Genomic DNA, 21,103 nt, shown 5'->3' with positions numbered 1-21,103 from the left:
CACACATTGTACCCATGTGGGGAATCGAACCCGGATCTTGGACGTGACGAGCGAACGCTTTAATCACTGGGCTACCCAACCGCCCCGAAAGTCCAATTAAACTGCCGGGCAAACACAGAATGAGGTGACCGAAAAACGTAGCCCTTACTAAAACGGTAATAGGCTACAAACACTTACTGAAACGCTGCAAACGTAATTAAGCGGTAATTCATTTTGCACGAAACGCGTTTCAAACACATCATTTTTACACACAAAAAAGAACAACTAAAATTGTTTCAGTTTTGGCCAGTGTCAAACATTGGTGTATGCTTCTGTTTTTCGGGCTGTTTTGTTTGTTTGTGGTTTGGGGCCCCAATCAGAAATATCCCAACTATATGGCGGCGATCTGAAAATAATTGAGTCTAGATCAGACAATCCAGAGATCAACATCATGAGCATCGATCACCGCAGTTGGGTTAAATATGGGTTAAAACCATTTATAAACCGGGTCTTCACGGTTTCATCCAGGCAGTTATTTCGCTATTGTTCCATACTGTTTGGGAGTATTAATAATGTTGGTTTTTGTTAGCATCGAAACTACATTACCTATTTGTATATATGCGTTGTCATTCAGAAACTTGAGAAACTTCTCAAAACACCATAAGCAGCATCCAAGGCACTTCAGGAAAAACTTAGCCAAAAAATTCTCAGCTCCTTTCAATCTGTGAAAACAAAGTAAGGTTAAAATTTGGCGCTTTATTTGACTATCTACAAATGCTTCGCACAAAACGTTGTCCCAGTCGTCTGAGGTTGTGCAGAGTTGCGTCCCTTGAGCGGGCCAGACACTTATGGCCACAGTTTCGAATCCTGATTTGCCCCGATTGTATTTCTATGATTGACTGCACAGAACTTTGCGTGTTCATGCCTAGAGTGGTAAACATCTAAGACAAGCATCACTTCTGGCTTTTCTCGAACATCAAGTTGAATGCTGTTTATAGATGAACTAATTCACTCCCAAATATGTTGAGTTAGTGTGCCTTTTCTCCAATGTTAGCAAAATTCAACATCAAGACTAACACGAAATAGTTCGATTGCGTGACGACCGAACCCGTAGACAAACCCCCCACACCCACTTTAATGAACCTTAATTGAACTCCATCAGATATTTATGTATAATGTATACATGCATCAGACTTTGAAGCCATGAGAAAAAGGTCACATTTCTACTCACCGTCCTTCAATAAAGGACAAGCCAAGTCGGATGAACTTCACAATGGCGATGATGAGTGACCCGATTGCAACTGAGCCCAGATGGAATCTGAAGGAGAAAGAAAAACTAACAATTATAACAAATAACTAGTGCCATAAAGATCGATGTTTACAATGTACGCAAACCAGTGAGTGATATTATGAACAACGTCCCATATCGTTAGTGTAAACTGACACCCAATCAACGAGATCACAACGAGATCACAACGACCGAATCACTAAGTAGCCTCTTGAGGACAGATTACTGGGATATATACTGATCAGAAATCCCGAGGTGGGAGTTTCTCTTAAACGAAGTAAGTGCACCGTACCTGATCAGTCGAGAGATGGAGAGTGCTATCGGCCATCCAAGATCGGATTTGTCTCTGAAAATTTAAATTGCATGTGATCTAATAAAGGTTATTAGATGTAAAATGGAACTGTTTCAAGGCATTTTTGTTTGGGCGTTTCTATTTATATACTATTCCAAAAAAGAAACGCATAACCCAGAAATCTGTTGCGAAAATGTTGTATTTTCAAACATGTATAACTCCTCCACAAATAGACTTTAAGAAATGAATGTTTACATCAGTTTAGAAGAAGGTAATGTCTATACAACCAAGTGGATAATTTTAGATAACGGAGACGTTGAGCGCGATTGTGACGACGTGGCACGGTCCCGACGTCAAGTCTCCTGGCTCTCAGTCCATTCTCTCTCAACCTGTTCCGTACACTTTGACCGGATATCCTCCGAAGTCCAGGCACCCTGGCTGCTGTGCTCTCACACGTGGCAGTGCGATCACGCAAATGTAGTACCCGGATGTACCGATCTTGGGCTACAGTGGTGACTCGAGGTCTGCCTTTACGGGGACGGTCATTTGTTATACCTGTTTGGTTGTAACGTGCTGCAAACAGTGATATCCTGCTCAGACTAACATTCAGACGCCTGGCAACAGAAAATAGGTAATCTCCAGCGTGCATTCTTTCAATGGCGATGTTCCGTGTCGCAGCGTCAAGACTTGGCGTAGTGATTTGACCTTGAAACTCCTTCAAAACGAGTGCCGATTTCCGAAAGTAACCTAGATTTTTATGGCCAGACAGTGCATGCTCTTTGCTCTTTCTGTTACGTTGTGGAGATACCTTTTTAATTCTTGTAAGAAATCTCATAAAAATCAACATTTTCAGGTAAAGTCGACTTTTCACTTATCCATTTGTGTAAAATCATGTTATCAACACTTTTGTTACATATTTTGACGATTGTTTGAAGACAATAGGTAATTAATAGATTTTTTTAAATACCAAACGCCTATGCGTTTCTTTTTTGGGATAGTATATACATAATTCTTTTTTTTCGTCTTCAGTTCTGTTTTGATGTGTTGTGTTTTTTGTTTGTTTGGTTTTGTTCTGTTCGTTTGTTTGTTTGTTGTTGTTGTTTGTTCGTTTGCTTGGTTTTGTTGTTGTTGTTTGGGGAGGGAGGGGGACACGGTTATATGACGTGGGTCTTTTAAATGGGGTTTGGGCCTATCGCATCGATCTATGCAATTGGATATGAAGATACATTGTATATGCATTACTTAAATAAGGGAGCTTGGCCACCCCAGTCAGGAGGTCAGTCTTCAAGTCTGACTTACCTAGTGAAGTACCAAACAGCCACAGCTCCAGACACCGCGAGCCTCTGACAGGCGAAGATGAACTGGGTGATCCACAAGAAGCCCAGTATGTAGTAGGCTATTAGATACTGGGGAGAGAATAAAGGTGCATCAGTGACTACACATCACAACCGACAGCATTGTGCTTTGATTTGTTAATAATGGAACAGGACCGAAGTACGATGAAATATTAAGACATCAGTGATCAGCCACGACACACATTCTAAGCGCTTGATACCCAAAGGCTTTTAACCCAGCCATGAAGAACATAGACCAGATTCAATGATGGAACAAACATCCACTGGCAAGAGCTAAAGCCATTGATAACTGAAAAAGGTCTATACCTGATGGATTTATTTAAAGGACATGCCACCAAAACAACAGCCCCGAGGAATCATTTTTTTCAAATTTCAATAGTTCAAAAGTGAGGAATTGGTTTTAACGCCGTTTTGAAAGTTTTCCAGTTACATAATGCCGTTCCAGCTTAACCACGGCCGAAATTCGGATGTGAGATAGATGCCTGCCACGATGAGGCAGATGCCTGCCACTCTGGGGTCAATGTCTTTCAATTTGAGGCAGATGTTTTCACTTTGAGGGAGGTGTTTGTCACTTTGGGGCAGATGTTTGTCTCTTTGAGGCAGATGTTTGTTCCTTGCAGGCAGTTGTTTGTCACTTTGAGGCAGACGTTTGTCTCTTTGAGGCAGTTGTTTGTCACTTTGAGGGAGATGTTTTCACTTTAAGGGAGATGTTTGTCACTTTGAGGCAGATGTTTGTCACAATGAGGCAGATGTTTTCACTTTGAGGCAGATGTTTTCACTTTGAGGCAGATGTTTGTCACTTTGAGGTAAATGTTTGTCACTTTGAGGCAGGTGTTTGTCCCTTTGGGGCAAATGTTTGTCACGTTGAGGCAGATGTTTGTCACTTTGAGGCAGGTGTTTTCACTTTGAGGGAGACGTTTTCACTTTGAGGGAGGCGTTTGTCACTTTGAGGCAGATGTTTGTCACAATGAGGCAGATGTTTTCACTTTGAAGCAGATGTTTTCACTTTGAGGCAGATGTTTATCACTTTGAGGCAGATGTTTTCACTTTGAGGCAGGTGTTTGTCACTTTGAGGCAGATGTTTGTCACAATGAGGCAGATGTTTGTCACTTTGAAGCAGATGTTTATCACTTTGAGGCAGATGTTTTCACTTTGAGGCAGGTGTTTTCACTTTGAGGGAGGCGTTTTCACTTTGAGGGAGGCGTTTTCACTTTGAGGGAGGCGTTTTCACGTTTTCACTTTGAGGGAGGCGTTTTCACTTTGAGGGAGATGTCTGCCACAATGGTGAAATCCATAAGCACGGTATGGTGTTAACAAACCAAGAAACATGTTCAGGGAGAATCTGGAACTTGAACACAGTGGGTCCCCATCCACAAAACCTTCGTAAGCCTATGATAAACTTTAGAGTTACGACAGGTCGTAACGTTACGAACGCTTTGTGGATCGGGACCCAGGTCTGTAAAAACTGATGAACTTTATCATGAACGCTATTGCAGTATTCACTATAATCAAATGAAAGTTTGATATAAATATACCTTTAATGTTTGATCTTCTGTGTAGCTGACAACCCCTGCTGAGTTGGGTACAGGATGCTCTGAGGAGGTGATATAGCAAATCAGTGTATGATGAAGTATCACGTATTCCAATCGAATTGGTACATTATCTACCATCCTTTCGTCGTCATAGCAACCCAAAGACAGATGGAAAAGGTTATCACCCCTGAAGTGTTATTCAATTGAAAACATGGCTATAATCCATAAAGTTATCGTTATGGCTATACATGTTCTGTAGTTTCCATCCCATTGACATTTCAAAGCAAAATTTTGTCTGTGAAGCCTAGCGACGAAGAAATAGAGTTATTGATTCCATGTTTGATAACTGACTGGCACTGTTCCATGGCAGCGAGTTGATGTATTTGAGATATGACCTAGAGATATTTGTAAATGTCGACATGACCAAATGTCCACTCACTTGCTGTGACAATGTAGAGGAATGCATACACCAAACCAGCCGTCACACCGCCAGCAATGATCAGAGTCTGTGAAAACATATTAGTAGTAATTAGGGCTGGCTAAAATGATCGATAATCGTAAATATGATCGATAGGAAAAATGATTAACGATTATCGATAATTGAAAATTGTGTTATCGATAATTGAAAATTGTGTGTTATCGATAAAACCGTACAATAAATTTTCTGATATAAAAAGGTTTTAACCTTACCACACAATATACAAATTAGGACTCTATTCATGGTCTGCTTCTAAATTATATTCAGGACGCTGTTTTGTTATTAATCCATGCAAAAACAGGTCACCATTCACCAGTGATGTGAAATATATCAATTTCTTTCAGACATTTTTGTCTTTTTTGCTCAAAGTTAACTTACATCTCCGATATTCATCGATTATCGATCTTGATTATGTCTATCGATAGCCAGCCCTAGTAGTTATACAGTATACAGTGCATACGGAAATAAGTTATGAGGAAAATATCCTCTTCCATCAGATATTTTTGTCCAGTGCTGACTTTACATGTCACTCCCTACAAAAAATGATAACAAATGTACCAGAGTCCGCTATCAGTGTTTTATCAATGGTACCACGGCCCTTGTAACCTTGAACATGTGACTTAGGGCTTCACTGTCCTAAGTGAATGTATTCACATTCTGTCGAGCTGGTCCTAGACGTTCACATCAATAAAACATACAATCAATATGTTTGCGATGCACTCACCATAAATGGCATCAGCAGGGCGAAAGGGATTTTAGCTATGGCTTTTCCAGCTTCTCGGAACAGTTGGACAACCTTAGAAAACATAGAAAAGCAGACATATCATTGAAACTAACGGTTTAATGAGATTCTTGAGAGGCATTTAGAAGTTGGTGAATATATAAAATGAGTATATGGATGGCAACATCTTCTTTATTGTATAACGCAACGTTTGTGGGCTACTTCTTGCCCCTTCTTCAGGTGATAAACACAGGTGTAGAAAACATATTACACAATGTATATATACCAGCATCTTGGCTACCAATGTTCACGATTGGCGAAAACGAAAAATACTAGAAGCCATCAACATCAGATTAACCCCAGAGATTAATAGAGATCAAGGCGTATACCTCCCTAGTGCCTGGAACATCACAAAAGATGAGCCACACTCGCCTCCATTGTCTCTTAATTAGCTGTATATCACTCTGCTGTGTTCACATCTCCTTACCCCCATTCTTTGTGTCAACTGGCTTTACCTTATCCCAATTATCACTGTTTTTAATACTTTATATAACTTGTTTTTTATCTGTCCTCATTGATTGATTATATATACATGTACATCTCTGGCTTCCTGGTATATATAATATGTTTTCTACACCTCCCTTTATCACCTGAAGAAGGGACAAGAAATAGCCCAGAAACGTCGTGTTATACAAGAAGACGTTGCCATCCATATACTCGTCTTATATAACGGTTTAATGGTGTGTTGGATATTCTTGTGTAACCTTACGTTGGAAAACAAAGCGCCTGTGAGCAGCGTAGCTGGAACATGGCGCTATATAAATAGATTATAATAATGATGATAATAATAAAATATCTACTGTCCCGCTAGCCAGATGCTAGCTGATTGTGAATCAGGCCAGTAATATACTGTTAAAGCTTTTCCGAAATTTTGCAGGGCCAGTGAAGTATGATGTGGGCTAGCAATATTTTAACTTAACTAGCCGTCCTGGTCAGTGACTTTTCAAAATAAATTCATGTACTGTATATACATATCAAACAATATATAATATATCAAACAAGGCAACCTGACGCAGTAGCACTAACGGCATCATGTGTATATTACGTTATCCTGGGATTGTACATTCCTAACACTGACTAAAGACTCAGTAATATCCGATATACTTCCAAATGTACTGATAGAATATGTATTAATTGTAAGGTCACTGACAGTTGAAGTGTATTAATTTTATTTGCTTGCGTACGGAAGGGACCTTCTGAAAGTAACAGTCAAGATCCGGGTTATAATGGGTCTTCAGCAACACTTGAGTGTCGTAAAAGCACTAACGGGATTTGGTGTTCAGGCTCGCTGGGTCATTGTATCCCATTGCATCCCAATTGTGTGGATCGATGCTCATACTGTTGGTCACTGGATTGTTTGTTCCAGATTATTTACAGACCGCCGCCATATAACTGGAATACTGCAGAGTGCGGAGTTACACAACAAAACCAACCAACTTCTGAAAGAAGTAACTTACTAGCTTGATTCTTTTCCGGAGTACCAGTAGGATCAACAGAATTATGACCTGAAATGAATTTGATAGAAAATTATGCAAGATGGCAAAAAGCGCTAGAATTGTCATAACCAATGTTTCAAATATATTTTCCCCTCAACGTTTATTTGAACAGTCGAATTTCCGCCCTTAAGAGATTTAATTAAGATACGATACTTACAGCAACAACGGTTGCCCCTATTGATCCCCACAACCATTCGTTGGTCTTCTCCTTCGTGTAACTGTACCTGCACAAACAACATTACTTTCATTGGTATATAAACGTTAAACACTGACTCTTTCACCAAAGTTGTAGACCACAGCACTATGAATTCCCCTCCTTTTCTGACCTGTCATGTCAGTATATAACTAAAATACTTATCCAGTAATTTAACTTTCTATAATACACGTGGAATTGCTTGCCTAGGGCCTATAACACCTGGATAAAGAAACATATCATCTGAAAGTACTGACACTTTAATACCCTTGCTTAACGCTCACTCTTGGGAGAACATGGAATTGCTCTACTACACTTGGTTACTCCTTTGCACAAGACACAAAGAGTACACGGTCCCTTGGACATTGGTATACATGTATATCACTCGTCGTCTTGAACTGATTGGTCACAACATGAAGACGTCCAGTAAGGATACTGACCAGCAGAATGCGACACCACCAATACATCCAGCAGCAATTAGAATCACGGTCATCCAGACAATGGGGCCGGCAAAGAAGCGGAGGAAGATCAGCATTACGATAGCGACAACTGCAGAAGAAAACATAAGGATGTACTTCATGATAATGTCATTTAGTATGAAAAACAGTCTAACTAACCCTCCCTTTCTCATTTTGATTCCTAATAATTGTGGAACTGTGTGGGTATGATCTTTACAACATAAGCTGTTAAAGAAGGATGCACTTCATGATAATGTTATACAGTATTAACGGCAGTCTAACCAACCCTCCCTGTCCGATTGCTATCAGCTGTGTGGGTATTTTCTTTACAACATAGGTGGTTAAAGAAGGATGCACTTCATGATAATGTCAGTCTAACTAAACCTGCGGATTCCTAATAACTGCGGAATAAGTGTGTGTGTGTGTGTGTGTGTGTGTGTGTGTGTGTGTGTGTGTGTGTGTGTGTGTGTGTGTGTGTGTGTGTGTGTGTGTGTGTGTGTGTGTGTGTGCTAGGCGTCATTAATAAAGGGTCAAATGATATACAGCACATGTAAAGAAACGTTTCTTAGTAATAAGAGAACCAAGAGTATCATCATTATGTTTAATGAGTGAGTGAGTGTGTGGGTTTAGTTTTACGCCGCTTGTAGCAATATTCCAGCAGTATCACGGCGGGAGACACCAGAAACCGGGCTTCACCAGAACCCGTGTCTTCGGCGTGACGAGCGGACGCTTTAGTCACTAGTGTACCCCACCGCCCTAATGTTTAATATGTTGACAAACGTGACAGCAAGACAAAATGTTCAAACAGCACTAGCAAACATCAGTTGTATAGATCAACCCCCCAAAAGGAACATAACAGACATGAAGCACGAGGTCATTCAATATCTTGTGTACCCTACCTTGCCACAAAAGGCGACTGTGCTTGTCGTAAGAGGCGACTTACGGGATCAGGTGGTCAGGCTCGCTGACTTGGTTGACACACGTCATCAGTTTCTAATTGCGCAGATAGATGCTCATGCTGTTGATCACTGAATTGTCTGGTCTAGACTCGATTATTTACAGACCGCTGCCATATAGCTTAAATATTGGTGAGTGCGGCGTAAAACTAAACTCGCTCACTCACTCCTCGCGTGTCCAAGACACAGGTGCACCTTGTTCTCATGCTCCTTATCAAGTTCATAAAGAATGCTTGCGGAATCGCATTCCATTCCACTACTAGAGCTCTACGGAGTCCTGCGAGATCCACTGGTGCTGGGTGACATGTGTACACACGTCGACCGATGGCCACGCCATCCGCTCTACAACCTGCTGCCTAAGTAATTCCGTGACAATCCTGGCCCAATGAGGCCCAACGTTGCCGTTTTGAAGTCAAGAGGGTCGACCATAAAAGCCATGCATAGCTTGCAGGAGGAATGGTACTGCTATAGGAGCCAGAATCTCGTCCAGATAACGCTGTCCGGTAAGATTACCGTCGACCACGTGCAGTGGAGTACCTCAAGTAAGAGTTATCCCAAACCATGACCGAGCCCCCGCCGAAACTGTTATGCGTGGCCACAGCTGCATCTTTGATTCGTTGTCCATTGCGACGATAAATCCTATGCCGACCATCATGGAAGGATAAATTGAATCTGCTTTCATCTGTGAAGAGCAGACGAGCCCATTGACGTTGATTCCAGCGGCCATGATGTCTATTCCATCTCAAACTCTCCCGCCTGTGACGTGGTGTTAGTGGTCGCTAGTAGTCCGGCTGCCCTTAAACGTCGACGAACGGTGCTACTGGACGTCCTTACCTTGTTAACATTGATGTGTTCTGTCTGAAGATCTGCTGTGTTAAGGAATCTGTTACGTAACGCAGTATTAATCATGTGCCTATCATCTCCGACTGTTGTGACTCTGGGACGATCTGGTCGAAGTGCATATTCCCATTGGCTTGAAATCTCTGTCACAGTCTACCAATAGCACTCTGACTCACATTAAAGCGGACAGCAACCTGCCGCTGAGTTTGACCAGATTCCAAAATGCCTATAGCCTGACCCCTTTCAGCAATGCATGTGTATTTTCCTCCACTTTCCATAGAGCGACTTGCACGTGCAAATCATTGACATTAAGTGGCAGCTGAATTTTTATATTGACAATTTGAATTAAAACATTGTTATATAATGTTTGTTTGTTTGTTTTAACGCCGCACTCAGCAATATTTCAGCTGTAAGGCGGTGTTCTGTAAATAATCGATTCTGGACCAGACAACCCAGCGGTCAAAAACATGAGCATCGATCCACGCAATCGGTATGCGATGACATGTGTCAACGAAGTCAGTGAGCCTGACCACCCGATCCCGTCAGTCGCCTCTTACAACAAGCATAGGTAGTCAGGTGGCATGAATGAGGTCAGGTGGCATGAGGTAATGAACGACAAAAAGATAATCACAGCCACTGATCCATACAGATTGGGATAGTTTCGACATAGGTCACCTCACGCCACATTTAGTAGCATGAATAGTATCCAAGTTGATGTAGCCGGATGTTTGTGACGCATGGAGCAGTATCTCCATAGCGAAAACATATTTTTGACAAAGTATTCAACCTGCTGGAAACACGTAACGATTCAAACTGTGACCATTATGGCCTGACATAAAGTTAGTTTCAAGGTGATATCGGACGTCTGATCAAGGTTATGATATTTTTCGGAACAGGCCCCGAAAGGTTTTATTAAAGAATAAAAAGAATTTGTAATCAAGAAAATTCTTTTGTTCAGGAATCATGTTGGTAATATTCTATAGATCTGCGAACAAACCAGCATGGGACTCACCAAATCACTGATTATCTTCACTGAATTAATAGAGTTGATCTGGTTTTGAGAGTGATCAAGAAAGAAATATACTGACGTAACTTACCAAGGGCAAAGCCGCAGAGATAAGCAATTTGTTGCCATGTCCTTTCCAGGTCCTCCACGCATTTCTGTAGGTGGAACAAACGTGTAATGACTGAATTGTCTGAATTGACTGAATTGTCGATGCAGTGCGGTATACATCCACTTTACCTGACAACAATCAGGGAGTGGGTGAGTGAGTGACTTTAGTTTTACGCCGCCCTCAGCAATATCCCAACTATATATGGCCGCGGTCTGTAAATAATTGGGTCAGAACCAGACAATCCAGTGATCAACAGCATGAGTATCGATCTACACAACTGGGAACCGATGACATGTGTAAACCAAGTCAGCGAGATTGACCACCCGATCCCGTTGGTCGCCTCTTACGACAAGCATGGGTTACTGAAGATGAATATTCTAACCCATCCTCGATTATGTCCAGGGTATACGTTACGATCACTCTCCACTATACCCTGGATGTATCCACGGCTTGGCCCGATGATTTTATTACCTCCCTTTGCTGGCTCCGCATTCTTACAGTATAAAAGAACTCCTTCTACCTCTTTCTCTGCATCAATTGTGTTGCCAAGTTTAAACGGTTAGATAAATTAAGAAGCGAAAGTGAGTTGTGATTGGTTCGCTCAACTTCCCAGCGTAGACACCTGATTGGATAAAAAGCCAATCAAGGGAGGTAATGAAATCATCGGGCCAACCCGTGGATGCATCCAGTGTATAGTGGAGAGTGATCGTAACGTATACCCTGGATATAATCGAGGATGATTCTAACCCGGAAATTGTATTTAATTCTTGCAATAAAATTAAAAGAAACACAAAAAATATAAATGCTGCCCTTAACCTCATGTCATTTACGTGAATGATTCACGGATTACTACATAATACTTATAGGGCGTCTACCTGCCCCCACTCTCGTGTAACTGACAGGCGCGTGGAACGAGATCACGATGTACTTATATAAACTTTTGACTTTTGTGTGTGGAAAAATACACGGAATTATTACATAAACTCATGCTGATATCCATAGAAATACACATTATCTGAGATTCTTTGAAAGCAGTGCATCCGTTACGCATGTGGCTGACTTTGCTTCAACGCCGTTGTGAACAATACGTCAGTGAGTGAGTGAATTTAGTTTTACGCTGCTTTTAGCAATATGCCAGCAATATCACGACACCAGACATGGGCTTTACACATTGTACCCATGTGGGGAACAGAACCCGAGCGACAAGAGAACGCTTCAAACACTAGGCTACCCAACCGCCCCATTCAGAGAAACATCCTTAACACCAAAGCAACATCCCCTGAAATTTTGTAATCGGTAGATGTGGTTTTGTCATCGTGTCAGATCGGGCGGAGAGGTAGCCGGGTACAATGTGTGAAGCCCATTTCTGGTGTCCCCCGCCGTGATGTTGCTGGAATATTGCTAAAAGTGACGTAGAACTACACTCACTCATTCATCGTGTCAGATAATGTAAGGCAACATGAATCCCGTCAGTCGCCCAAGGACAGGCATGGTTGTTGAAGACCATTTCTAACCCGTATCTTTCATGCATTTGGAAATACTTCAACACTGACACAAACATAACGAGCGGCGGCTTATGACTGTGGGGAAATAGACAATGACAAAACAAGAATTCTGTATGAACACCTATTAAAATCTATCAAAAATTACTTCGGCAAAGTTATTGTCGATGAGATCCATCAGCTTATTCAAAACGTCTCCAAAGCGGTTCAGGACGTTAGTGAGTTCTGAAGGAACACAGCGATTGAATATGGACGAACTGAAAGAGGAAAAAAAACATGAGCGGAATATATCACATCAAAACAATGAAACATTATTTACATGGCTTAATTTTACGAATTATAATTCATTTACGAGACCAAGCCAGCTTTATTACTGGCCAATCAAATTGCGTGTGTTAGCTTACTGCTGTTTAACCGGAAGTGGTGGACACGTTCCGGATCCGTTTGCAGGTCCAGCCTGGTAGTCGGTCACTTCGATATTGTAAGCACATAGTCTCGGCCCAGACTGGGCCAGATCCTTCATTTCCTGTACAGTGTTGATGGCTGATGGCGGACACTGGCTCACACAGATCATGATTGTTGACACTGTCAGATCTTGTTTAGATACAGCTTCGATGTAATTTGGGTTGTAGTAGAACACCTGGCTGTGATAGAAATTACAGGTTATACCAGTGTTTGCCCTTAACCCTGAAAAGCTGCAAGCCCTAAGGACCCAGAACCATAAAAAGTTGTGGGGCCTGGTCAGAATGAGTAGGGCCTATATTTTAATTTATGAAAAGTATTGAAAATCAAAATGAAATTGTAGTTATGGTAAGGTAGATATGGTTTCGTCTTAAAAAAACTCTTGAACGTCCTTCAAGTATGTATCATAAACCTCTGGATCAATTACTGCTGTGAAACAAAATTACGTCAATAAATATCACCTAGGTTAGGTCCCGAGGTGGACACATTTGCGTAGTATCCTTGAACAAGATACTTAGATCCACATTGTCTCAGTTCACCCAGCTGTAAAATGGGTACCCGTGAGGATGTGCTGTATGATCCATAGGGAGTTGAAAAAGTATCGGAAGGTACGATAGTGTCCTATGACCGGGATAGTAATGTACGTAGCGCCGTGAGCAGGCAATGTGCCTGGATATGCGCGCCATATAAGCGGACTATTACTATTATCCTCGATATACTTACGTCAGACCGGTTGTATCCTGGCCAGAAAGGGGAGCTCCGTCTATGGGGTCGTTGTCACTGTGACACGTGTTACCCCAGCTGTCTACGCCGTAGATGAGGCGGTTGGGGTGGCCAAGGTCCACTGCTCGGTAAATGATGTAACCCTGGTCAAACAATTAAATATACTTATATGCACACACGTAGTTATATCTCATCTATGAAGCCCATTTCTGGTGTCCCCCTCCCTGATGTTGCTGGGGTATTGCTAAAAGCGGCGTAAAACTAAACTTACTCACTCTGCTGATACAGATAAGTTAGTAGTGAAGTGATTGTCAAGTGATGGTAAGTGAAGACATCATAATAAATAAAGTGTGAAACCAACCTGAATAAAATATATACTCACGAGTCCCCCGAGGAAGGCGATGAAGATGACGAGGAAGAGCACATCTCGACATGAGCGGGTTTTAGTAGGACCGGTGAAGTGATCCTCAACCTCTCGGGGCACCTGTAGAAATAACGGTACTTTCCCTTTCAAAGCACTGTCAATAATAATCACTGACAAAAACCCAGTGATTCAGAAAACTGAATGTGAGAACATGATTGAAGTTTGTTATCATTATCTCATTTGGACCATTACAAGTGTGGTTTTCATCCTATTCATGATTTCATCGAGTTGGGTTTAATGCCTATTTTTAAAAAAACTTAAATTGTATATAAAGGAGGACCGCCCGAATGTCGCTTTGGTGAAACCCAAGCCATTATGATCCATGATATGGTGTTGACAAACCTACAAACAGTCGGGGCCAACAGAGTTTACTTACAATCACAGGTTTCTCTACCCAAGGGAGGCAACTCTGCATAGGTTCATTTATATAACGAATAAATATATAATTTATTACAATCACAGGATTCTCTACCCAAGGGAGGCAACTCTGCATATGTTCATTTATATAACCAATAAATATATAATTTATTGCCTAACTGAAATTAGTGTCACATGTCATCGTATCCCATTAGTGTAGATCGATGCTCATGCTGTTGATCACTGGAGAGTCTGGTCCAGAATCGAATATTTACAGACCGCCGCCATATAGCTGCAATATAGCCGAGTGTGACGTTAAACAACAAAGAAATCAACCAACAAAAGCCCGATTGACAGGTATTGCAGTTCAAACTGAGATCTAACGTATTGAAACTAAATTACATGTACTGTTATTGTTTGCGATAGATTCAGTCAGTGGATCAAGTCATGGTATTTCAAAGTTGTACATGGTTTTGCTCATGTATAATATCGCCTACATATTATCACATTTACTTTTGAGTGATTTATAGTCGTATAATTTAAGAAAATAAATATAATTTTCATATTATGAAACGGGATGCTTTAGATTCATTTGATGTTTGATGCTACAGTTTCGTCAGCATTTTTTAATACAGGCATTACATGTGCTAATTTCCGTTCTGATTGATACACACCTTTTCGTAATGATAATTCAACAAGTAAACATAATGGCACACCTATTAAATGAGCAGCTACTTTTAAAATCTTAGGACTTATTCTGTTGGGAGCCGCACCTTTATTCAGTGGCAGAAGTCACTGTTATAAGTTCTAAAGTGGATTTTGTACGTCTATCAAATTGAGGAAGAGTCATATTCTCGTCATTTACGAACAAGATCGAGGTAAAGTAGTTACTTAAAAATTCAGCTTTATCAATATCTGAGAAAAGCGACGGGTCATCAATAGGATTTCGTTTGAGTGCGGGAATGCAAGTTGCTGTACAACATATCGCAGCATTTTTAAGTAAGATGGTTTATTTTTAAAGTGTAATTCAGTAATAAAATCAGCAAGATTGGAATAAAAGTACTCTTTTGCATGGTATTTCAAGTTGTTTACTTTATTTCTCTGTTTCATATACAATCGAATGTCTCTTTCACTGTCAGCTCTTTTAGCTTTCTTTCTCATTCTGTCACGTTTTCTGCATTCCCGTCTCAACTCATTATCGAACCAAGGCTTATCATCAGGACGAATCGTTACAGTTTTAGAATGTACACATTAACACCTTGTGAAAATATCGTGAAAGACTTTACATGCATCATCAACACAATCATAGTTGTTACAAATATCAAACCAGTCAGTACTTTCTATAAGATTGTCAAGTTTATCGTATTTGTAACACCATACATGTCTAGATAAACACATTTCGGTGGTGACATTTTGTCTAACGAAATATATGTTCCTCTATGATCCCTAACTTTCTTATCCAATTCAACAACACCGCTGTCTCGAACAGATATGTCCTCACTTACTATCACAGGGCCTAATAGTGTAGCAGTGGTTCTAGTCACTCTAGTAGGTTCCTTAATAACATTATATAGATTTTTTCGTTCCAATAAGTCCACAATATTTAATTGTTTACTTGACAGCAATTTTTTTTTATATCTGCAAGAATCGTTATCTTACTGGATCCATCTAGGGCTGTTTCTACACTTTCATCTAACCGTTGCCAAAATGTATAGTTATACTCAGGTCTGTCTACAACACATTATATTAAAGGTTTTTGTGGAAGAAATAGCTTGATCCAAATCGTTTCGTCATGAATGGTTTCTAAAACTACCATCCTTTTAAAAGCAAGTTGTTTACTTACATATATCATGACCCCTCCCCAAAAAGCATTTCTATCTTTTCTGACCGGTTCGTGAAAATTATCTCATAAAAGATCAGTGCTGTTTACAGTCTCATCCAGGAGTGTTTCGGTAAAACAGACAATGTGATAGTCAGAGAGTACTTCACTCAAATATTTTAACTTGTTGCGCACACATCGTGTATTTAAGTGAAATTTATCAAGTGCTTGTTTAGAGTCATGGTTCAGTGGGCCTGGATTGGCCTCCACGTCCCCTGCAAGCAGTAGCAACAATAGGAGGACCATAGCTTTGTCGGCATTATGTAACTGACATTGTAGAAAGCAAAGAAATGTATACACACAGCACGTATTGCATTCAGTTTTGAACAAGCTGTACAACTTTCCAAATTTGTTGTGGCCAATTCGTTATGAAAGAACCTTGGAGATAACATTGCAGGAAACATTGATAGCAGTGGATTTCTAAAGTGATTTCTAAAGCTACATGAAATAATACAATTGAAACTTCCTATCTCCACACGGTATTGTGTTAGATGATTACCCATATAGCAAAGGTCTCAACAATATGGAGTAATGTGACACACATGATAGGAAGACTGGATACAAACAGAATAATTACATTTTTCTTTACACAATTCAGCACGTGTATATTTTAACCGGCAATGCAGACCTGACTTTAGGTAAGCGTTAGCAGAAGTGTAGACAGGGTATACCATTGGAGGTACTATGGATGAGCCAATAGCAGGACGCAAGAAGACAAAAGAAGTGAGTATATATATATACAAGAGGAATATAAACAGATAAAGACAACGGCAACGTAGATTAAAACGACGGGTTTGAAGGTTTTGTTTCTCTCCCTCATGAAATCTACGAGTTCAACAGGTAAGGTTCAAATTCACTAATAGTTATAGATATATGTATGTGTAAACATTAACACTATTAAGATAAGTGCGACATAAACACTTCATGTTTATTGCATAGAGTGACGTTTCGATGTAGATTCTTACACCGTTATCGATGTGTAAGAATCTAGATCGAACCGTCGCTCAATGCAATAAACAAGAAGTTGTCATCTATAATGTTGTATGATTTATTTTCGATTCATATTGAAGTGGCGTTATCGAAGCTGTAGCAGTAATCAAGAAGTAACAGTTGAAGTAGTTCCACTTTGTTTATTCTTTCATTGTGATGTTTCTTATATTTTTATCAAGCAATATTTTTTCGTGAGCGGCATATACTATACCCTTTTACATTTTAATGTATAGCCAAGATAAGGGTTAAGACTTTACGCTGATTAGTCAGATTTCGTGAAAAAACATTTCTTTAATGCGGGTATATTAGATCAGTGGTGATATTTTGGGGACGTATATCAAAATCGTCGAAGAGTTCATATCTTATCTCGAACAGGGGAGATGCGGTGGGGTAGTGGTTAAAGCTTCGCTCGTCACGCTAATGGCCCGTGTTCGATTCCCCACATGGGTACAATGTGCGAAGGCCATTTCTGGTGTCCCCTGCCGTGATATTGCTGGAATATTGCTCAAATCGGTAAGAGTTCCTTACAAATCGGATAGACCACCACCTAATTTTTAACTATAAACTATAGACAAAACTATAGTGTTTGTTCATCACAAAAAGCGGGGGCTACGTAAGGAACTCTTTCCCTAAAGTCGGCGTAAAACCATACTCACTCACTCACTCTAACATGGGACGACATGTTTGATTCCAACGGCCGGTGTCGCGTTATCAGCCACTTGGATATCGGGTGTAATTATCTGAGACAGCAGGGTGATGCTGTCACCGACACAAACAACATCCATCATTCAGTTGAATTTTTAAAGTAAAAACGGACCCCATAACCCTCACTGCGCCATCACAGTAATTTAAGAAATGAAACAAATCCTACCTGTTCCTCCACTTGCACCCCTGCATCAAAATCAACAACCTCATCTTTTGGAGACATCGTCAGTATGTGTACCTAACTCTGACATACGACACGTGGCTGCCATGTTGTGCAGTGTTGCACATGTCCTGCTGCGTGAACGACTAATCCCTACCACGATTCCGACAGGTATGTTGTGACACACACGATACACCATTTCTAATGCTATTAGCTACATTGACTTATTTGTAATCCACATTAAACCAGGAGCAAATACTATTTAAGTGAGTGAGTGAGTTTAGCTTTACGCCGCCTTCAGCAATATTCCAGCAATATGATTGCAGTGGACACCAGAAATTGGTTGTTCACGTTGTACCCATGTGGGGAATCGAACCCGGGTCTTCAGAGCTTTAACCACTAAGTTACCCCGCCGCCCCGATACTATTGAAGGAAACCATGCCCTGTCATTTTATGTAAAGAAATAGAATGGCCAGCCATTTTGCTCGAGCCAAAGTTACTCTAACGTTGGACATTTCACATGTAAAACATGCCGTCCACGGTGACACATCTGGGGATACTTGCGTGTGTAAATAAACGTCGCAACCACATGGCACATTGATCGTGCAAGAGAAGGCTAATACATCAACCGGTATACATGACAGGAGATGAAACATGCAAGCGAGCTGGCTTGTCACAGAATACATCTGTAATCCGCAAACGCGTGGAGTTAGGTTCAGGATGAGAGGTCCAGTTTATGCTTTACAGGAGTGTGTGAGTTTATTTTACGTCGTCTTTAGCAATATTCCAGCAATATCACGGCGAGGGACATCAGAAATGGGCTGCACACATTATACCCATGTGGGGAATCGAACCCGGGTCTTTGGCATGACGAGAGAACACTTTAACCACTAAGCTAACCCACAGCCCCTTTTTCTGAAGGAGACAACATGTTTGGAGACGGCATGGAGAGGAGTAGTATCCGGCAGCGGCCCAAGAGCACGATACGCACGGTGGTGGTCAAGATGGTCAGGGCGTGCAACAGTTCCACCAGACAGATCTGATCATCGTGACGTCATGTTGACCAAGTTTTACACCAAGCATTCATCCCTTTTGTCCAGCGAGGATGTCAAAACACTGGGTTCCAGAAAGGAACACAATTCCACACAGCAAGGTGTCAAACGTTGCCCTGTACAACAAAGACCTCCAGACGTGTCACCGGTTGATCATCTTTGGAATAATTTGGGAGATAGGGTTCGTACCTGATGTCTGTGTTGGCAGAATTTGCAGTTGTATTGGCAGGCACTACTTGACAATGGCGAAGGGCACCACACTAGACTGTCCGAACAGGAGAATACCCAGAATATGTCGTGCCTGCAACTCTACTCTATCGACATGGAACCACCTCCGGTGTAGTGGTTAGAGCGTCCGCCCGGAGAGCGGAAGGTCGCGGGTTCGATCCCCGACCGCGTCATACCAAGAGACGTTAAAATATGGTACTTGTTGGTCCCTGCCTGGCGCTCGGCATTAATGGGTACAACAAGGACTGGTCGACTCGGTGTCAGTATAATGTGTCTGAGTGGGGTATTCATGCTTCACTACGGCATGGTATCTCAGTGGGCTCGCACTATAAAACCAGCTTCAGTCAGGGCTAGTACAAGCAGCCGCACATACACATACACACGCATGCACGTCGTCATATGAGCAAAATATTCTCAAGCACGACGTTAAACCCAATTTTACCTCACCTCACCTATCGACATGGCTCAAATATTGACTTTATAATGAATATTGAATTTCACAGTTTCTTTACATATTATATGCACACAGTCTGACATTTCAAATCAATGAACGTATCAGTTAATCATAATATTTTAAAATGCTAGCGTAAGTCAACAAGCTAGTGTATGACGGTTAAAACACTATTATAATTTCTATTTGTCCAGCAATTAGCTGAACTGAGTTACAGTGTTCCAGCACAGAATTTGCAAGTTTGCGGTTTGTTGATTCTTCGTTCACGGACAGTCTCCTTCTCTTGTCGTTGACCTGGGACGCCGTAAATGATGTCCATGATTACTATTTTGCATTTGGGTTTATTTGCCAGTTGTTTTACGCCCCACTCAGCAATATTCCAGCTATATTGAGTGGTCTGTAAATGATCGAGTCTGGACCAGACAATCCAGTGATCAACATCATGAACATCGATCAACGCAATGGGATACGATGACATATGTCAACCAAGTCAGCGATCCTGACCACCCGATCTTACGACAAGCATGGGTTGCTGAAAACCAATAATTCTCACCCGGATCTTTACGGTAGGGTTTTTTGGTATCTGTTATATATTCTGCTAATTTCAGACTGTCAAACAATGCCCTGCTGGCCACCTCACAGACTTCTGGCATTTTCCATCTTGCCAATAGCCTGTTGACCCCGTATCGCAAGTTCATACACAAATAATGAGTGAAAATCAAGTAAATCACAACTTATGACAAGCAGAATCAATAATACTGACAGAAATAATGGTCCACAGAGATAATCGACCGTTCTTTAAAGTGTCCACATCAGGACATCCCACCGACATGACATGCTAGAGGATGTCATTTGTGGTTTACAGACATAAGGATATATGTCACCAGTACTTATCTTGGATGAAATACATGCTATTAACATTTATATTTCATTATCTCATACTTTTGTGAGAGTATATTCTCATCCAATAATGGATGCTATCCATTACTGCAACGATCCGATTTGATGAAACCTCACATGTAGGTGTCATGTTGTCCATCCAAGATGCCTTGAAGAACCAATGACCTAAAGAAAGATGAAAGGCTCCTCGCCGGGCGCGTAGCCATTTTTTTTTCGTGTAAGCCAGATAGGTTGCAAAGGTTAATATTTAGATAGTATTGAGGGCTTGTCCGACTTGCAAAGCAAAAATCATGTGTAAGCCCGGGCTTTATAATGGTACCTACGCCCTGCTCCAAAGGTGTGTTTGTTTCTATCTAGGCACCGCAATATGTTTTCCAGAGTTACATCCCTTGGGCAAGTGTTTCTAGGATTAGCACCGTACCGTGCACGTGGGTTTAACCAAAGTGGCCAACGTCTAAGGAATGCATCACTTTGGGGTCTCCTATATTTAGCTGGCAGCTGTTTTAT

At 41.1% G+C, this 21,103-nt stretch overlaps 1 protein-coding gene across 1 annotated transcript in view; it reads right to left on the bottom strand.

Annotated features, from left to right (window-relative positions):
- LOC124285871 (choline transporter-like protein 1) overlaps nt 1–21,103 on the bottom strand; it is a 42,650-nt gene that overhangs the window by 4,778 nt on the left and 16,769 nt on the right. The window contains 15 exon segments of the mRNA XM_046722150.1: nt 586–701; nt 1,211–1,297; nt 1,560–1,613; nt 2,859–2,965; nt 4,450–4,508; nt 4,886–4,952; nt 5,649–5,720; nt 7,163–7,210; nt 7,359–7,425; nt 7,835–7,943; nt 10,746–10,809; nt 12,414–12,522; nt 12,670–12,909; nt 13,451–13,593; nt 13,833–13,934. Of these exon segments, the coding sequence (XP_046578106.1) occupies nt 586–701; nt 1,211–1,297; nt 1,560–1,613; nt 2,859–2,965; nt 4,450–4,508; nt 4,886–4,952; nt 5,649–5,720; nt 7,163–7,210; nt 7,359–7,425; nt 7,835–7,943; nt 10,746–10,809; nt 12,414–12,522; nt 12,670–12,909; nt 13,451–13,593; nt 13,833–13,934 (1,444 nt within the window).

Source organism: Haliotis rubra, unplaced genomic scaffold, assembly GCF_003918875.1.
Source record: "Haliotis rubra isolate DU_JTF1 unplaced genomic scaffold, ASM391887v1 Scf37, whole genome shotgun sequence".
Lineage (NCBI taxonomy): Eukaryota > Metazoa > Mollusca > Gastropoda > Lepetellida > Haliotidae > Haliotis > Haliotis rubra.
The sequence above is the reverse complement of the archived record's forward strand: the minus strand, read 5'-3'. Positions and strand labels throughout refer to the sequence as shown.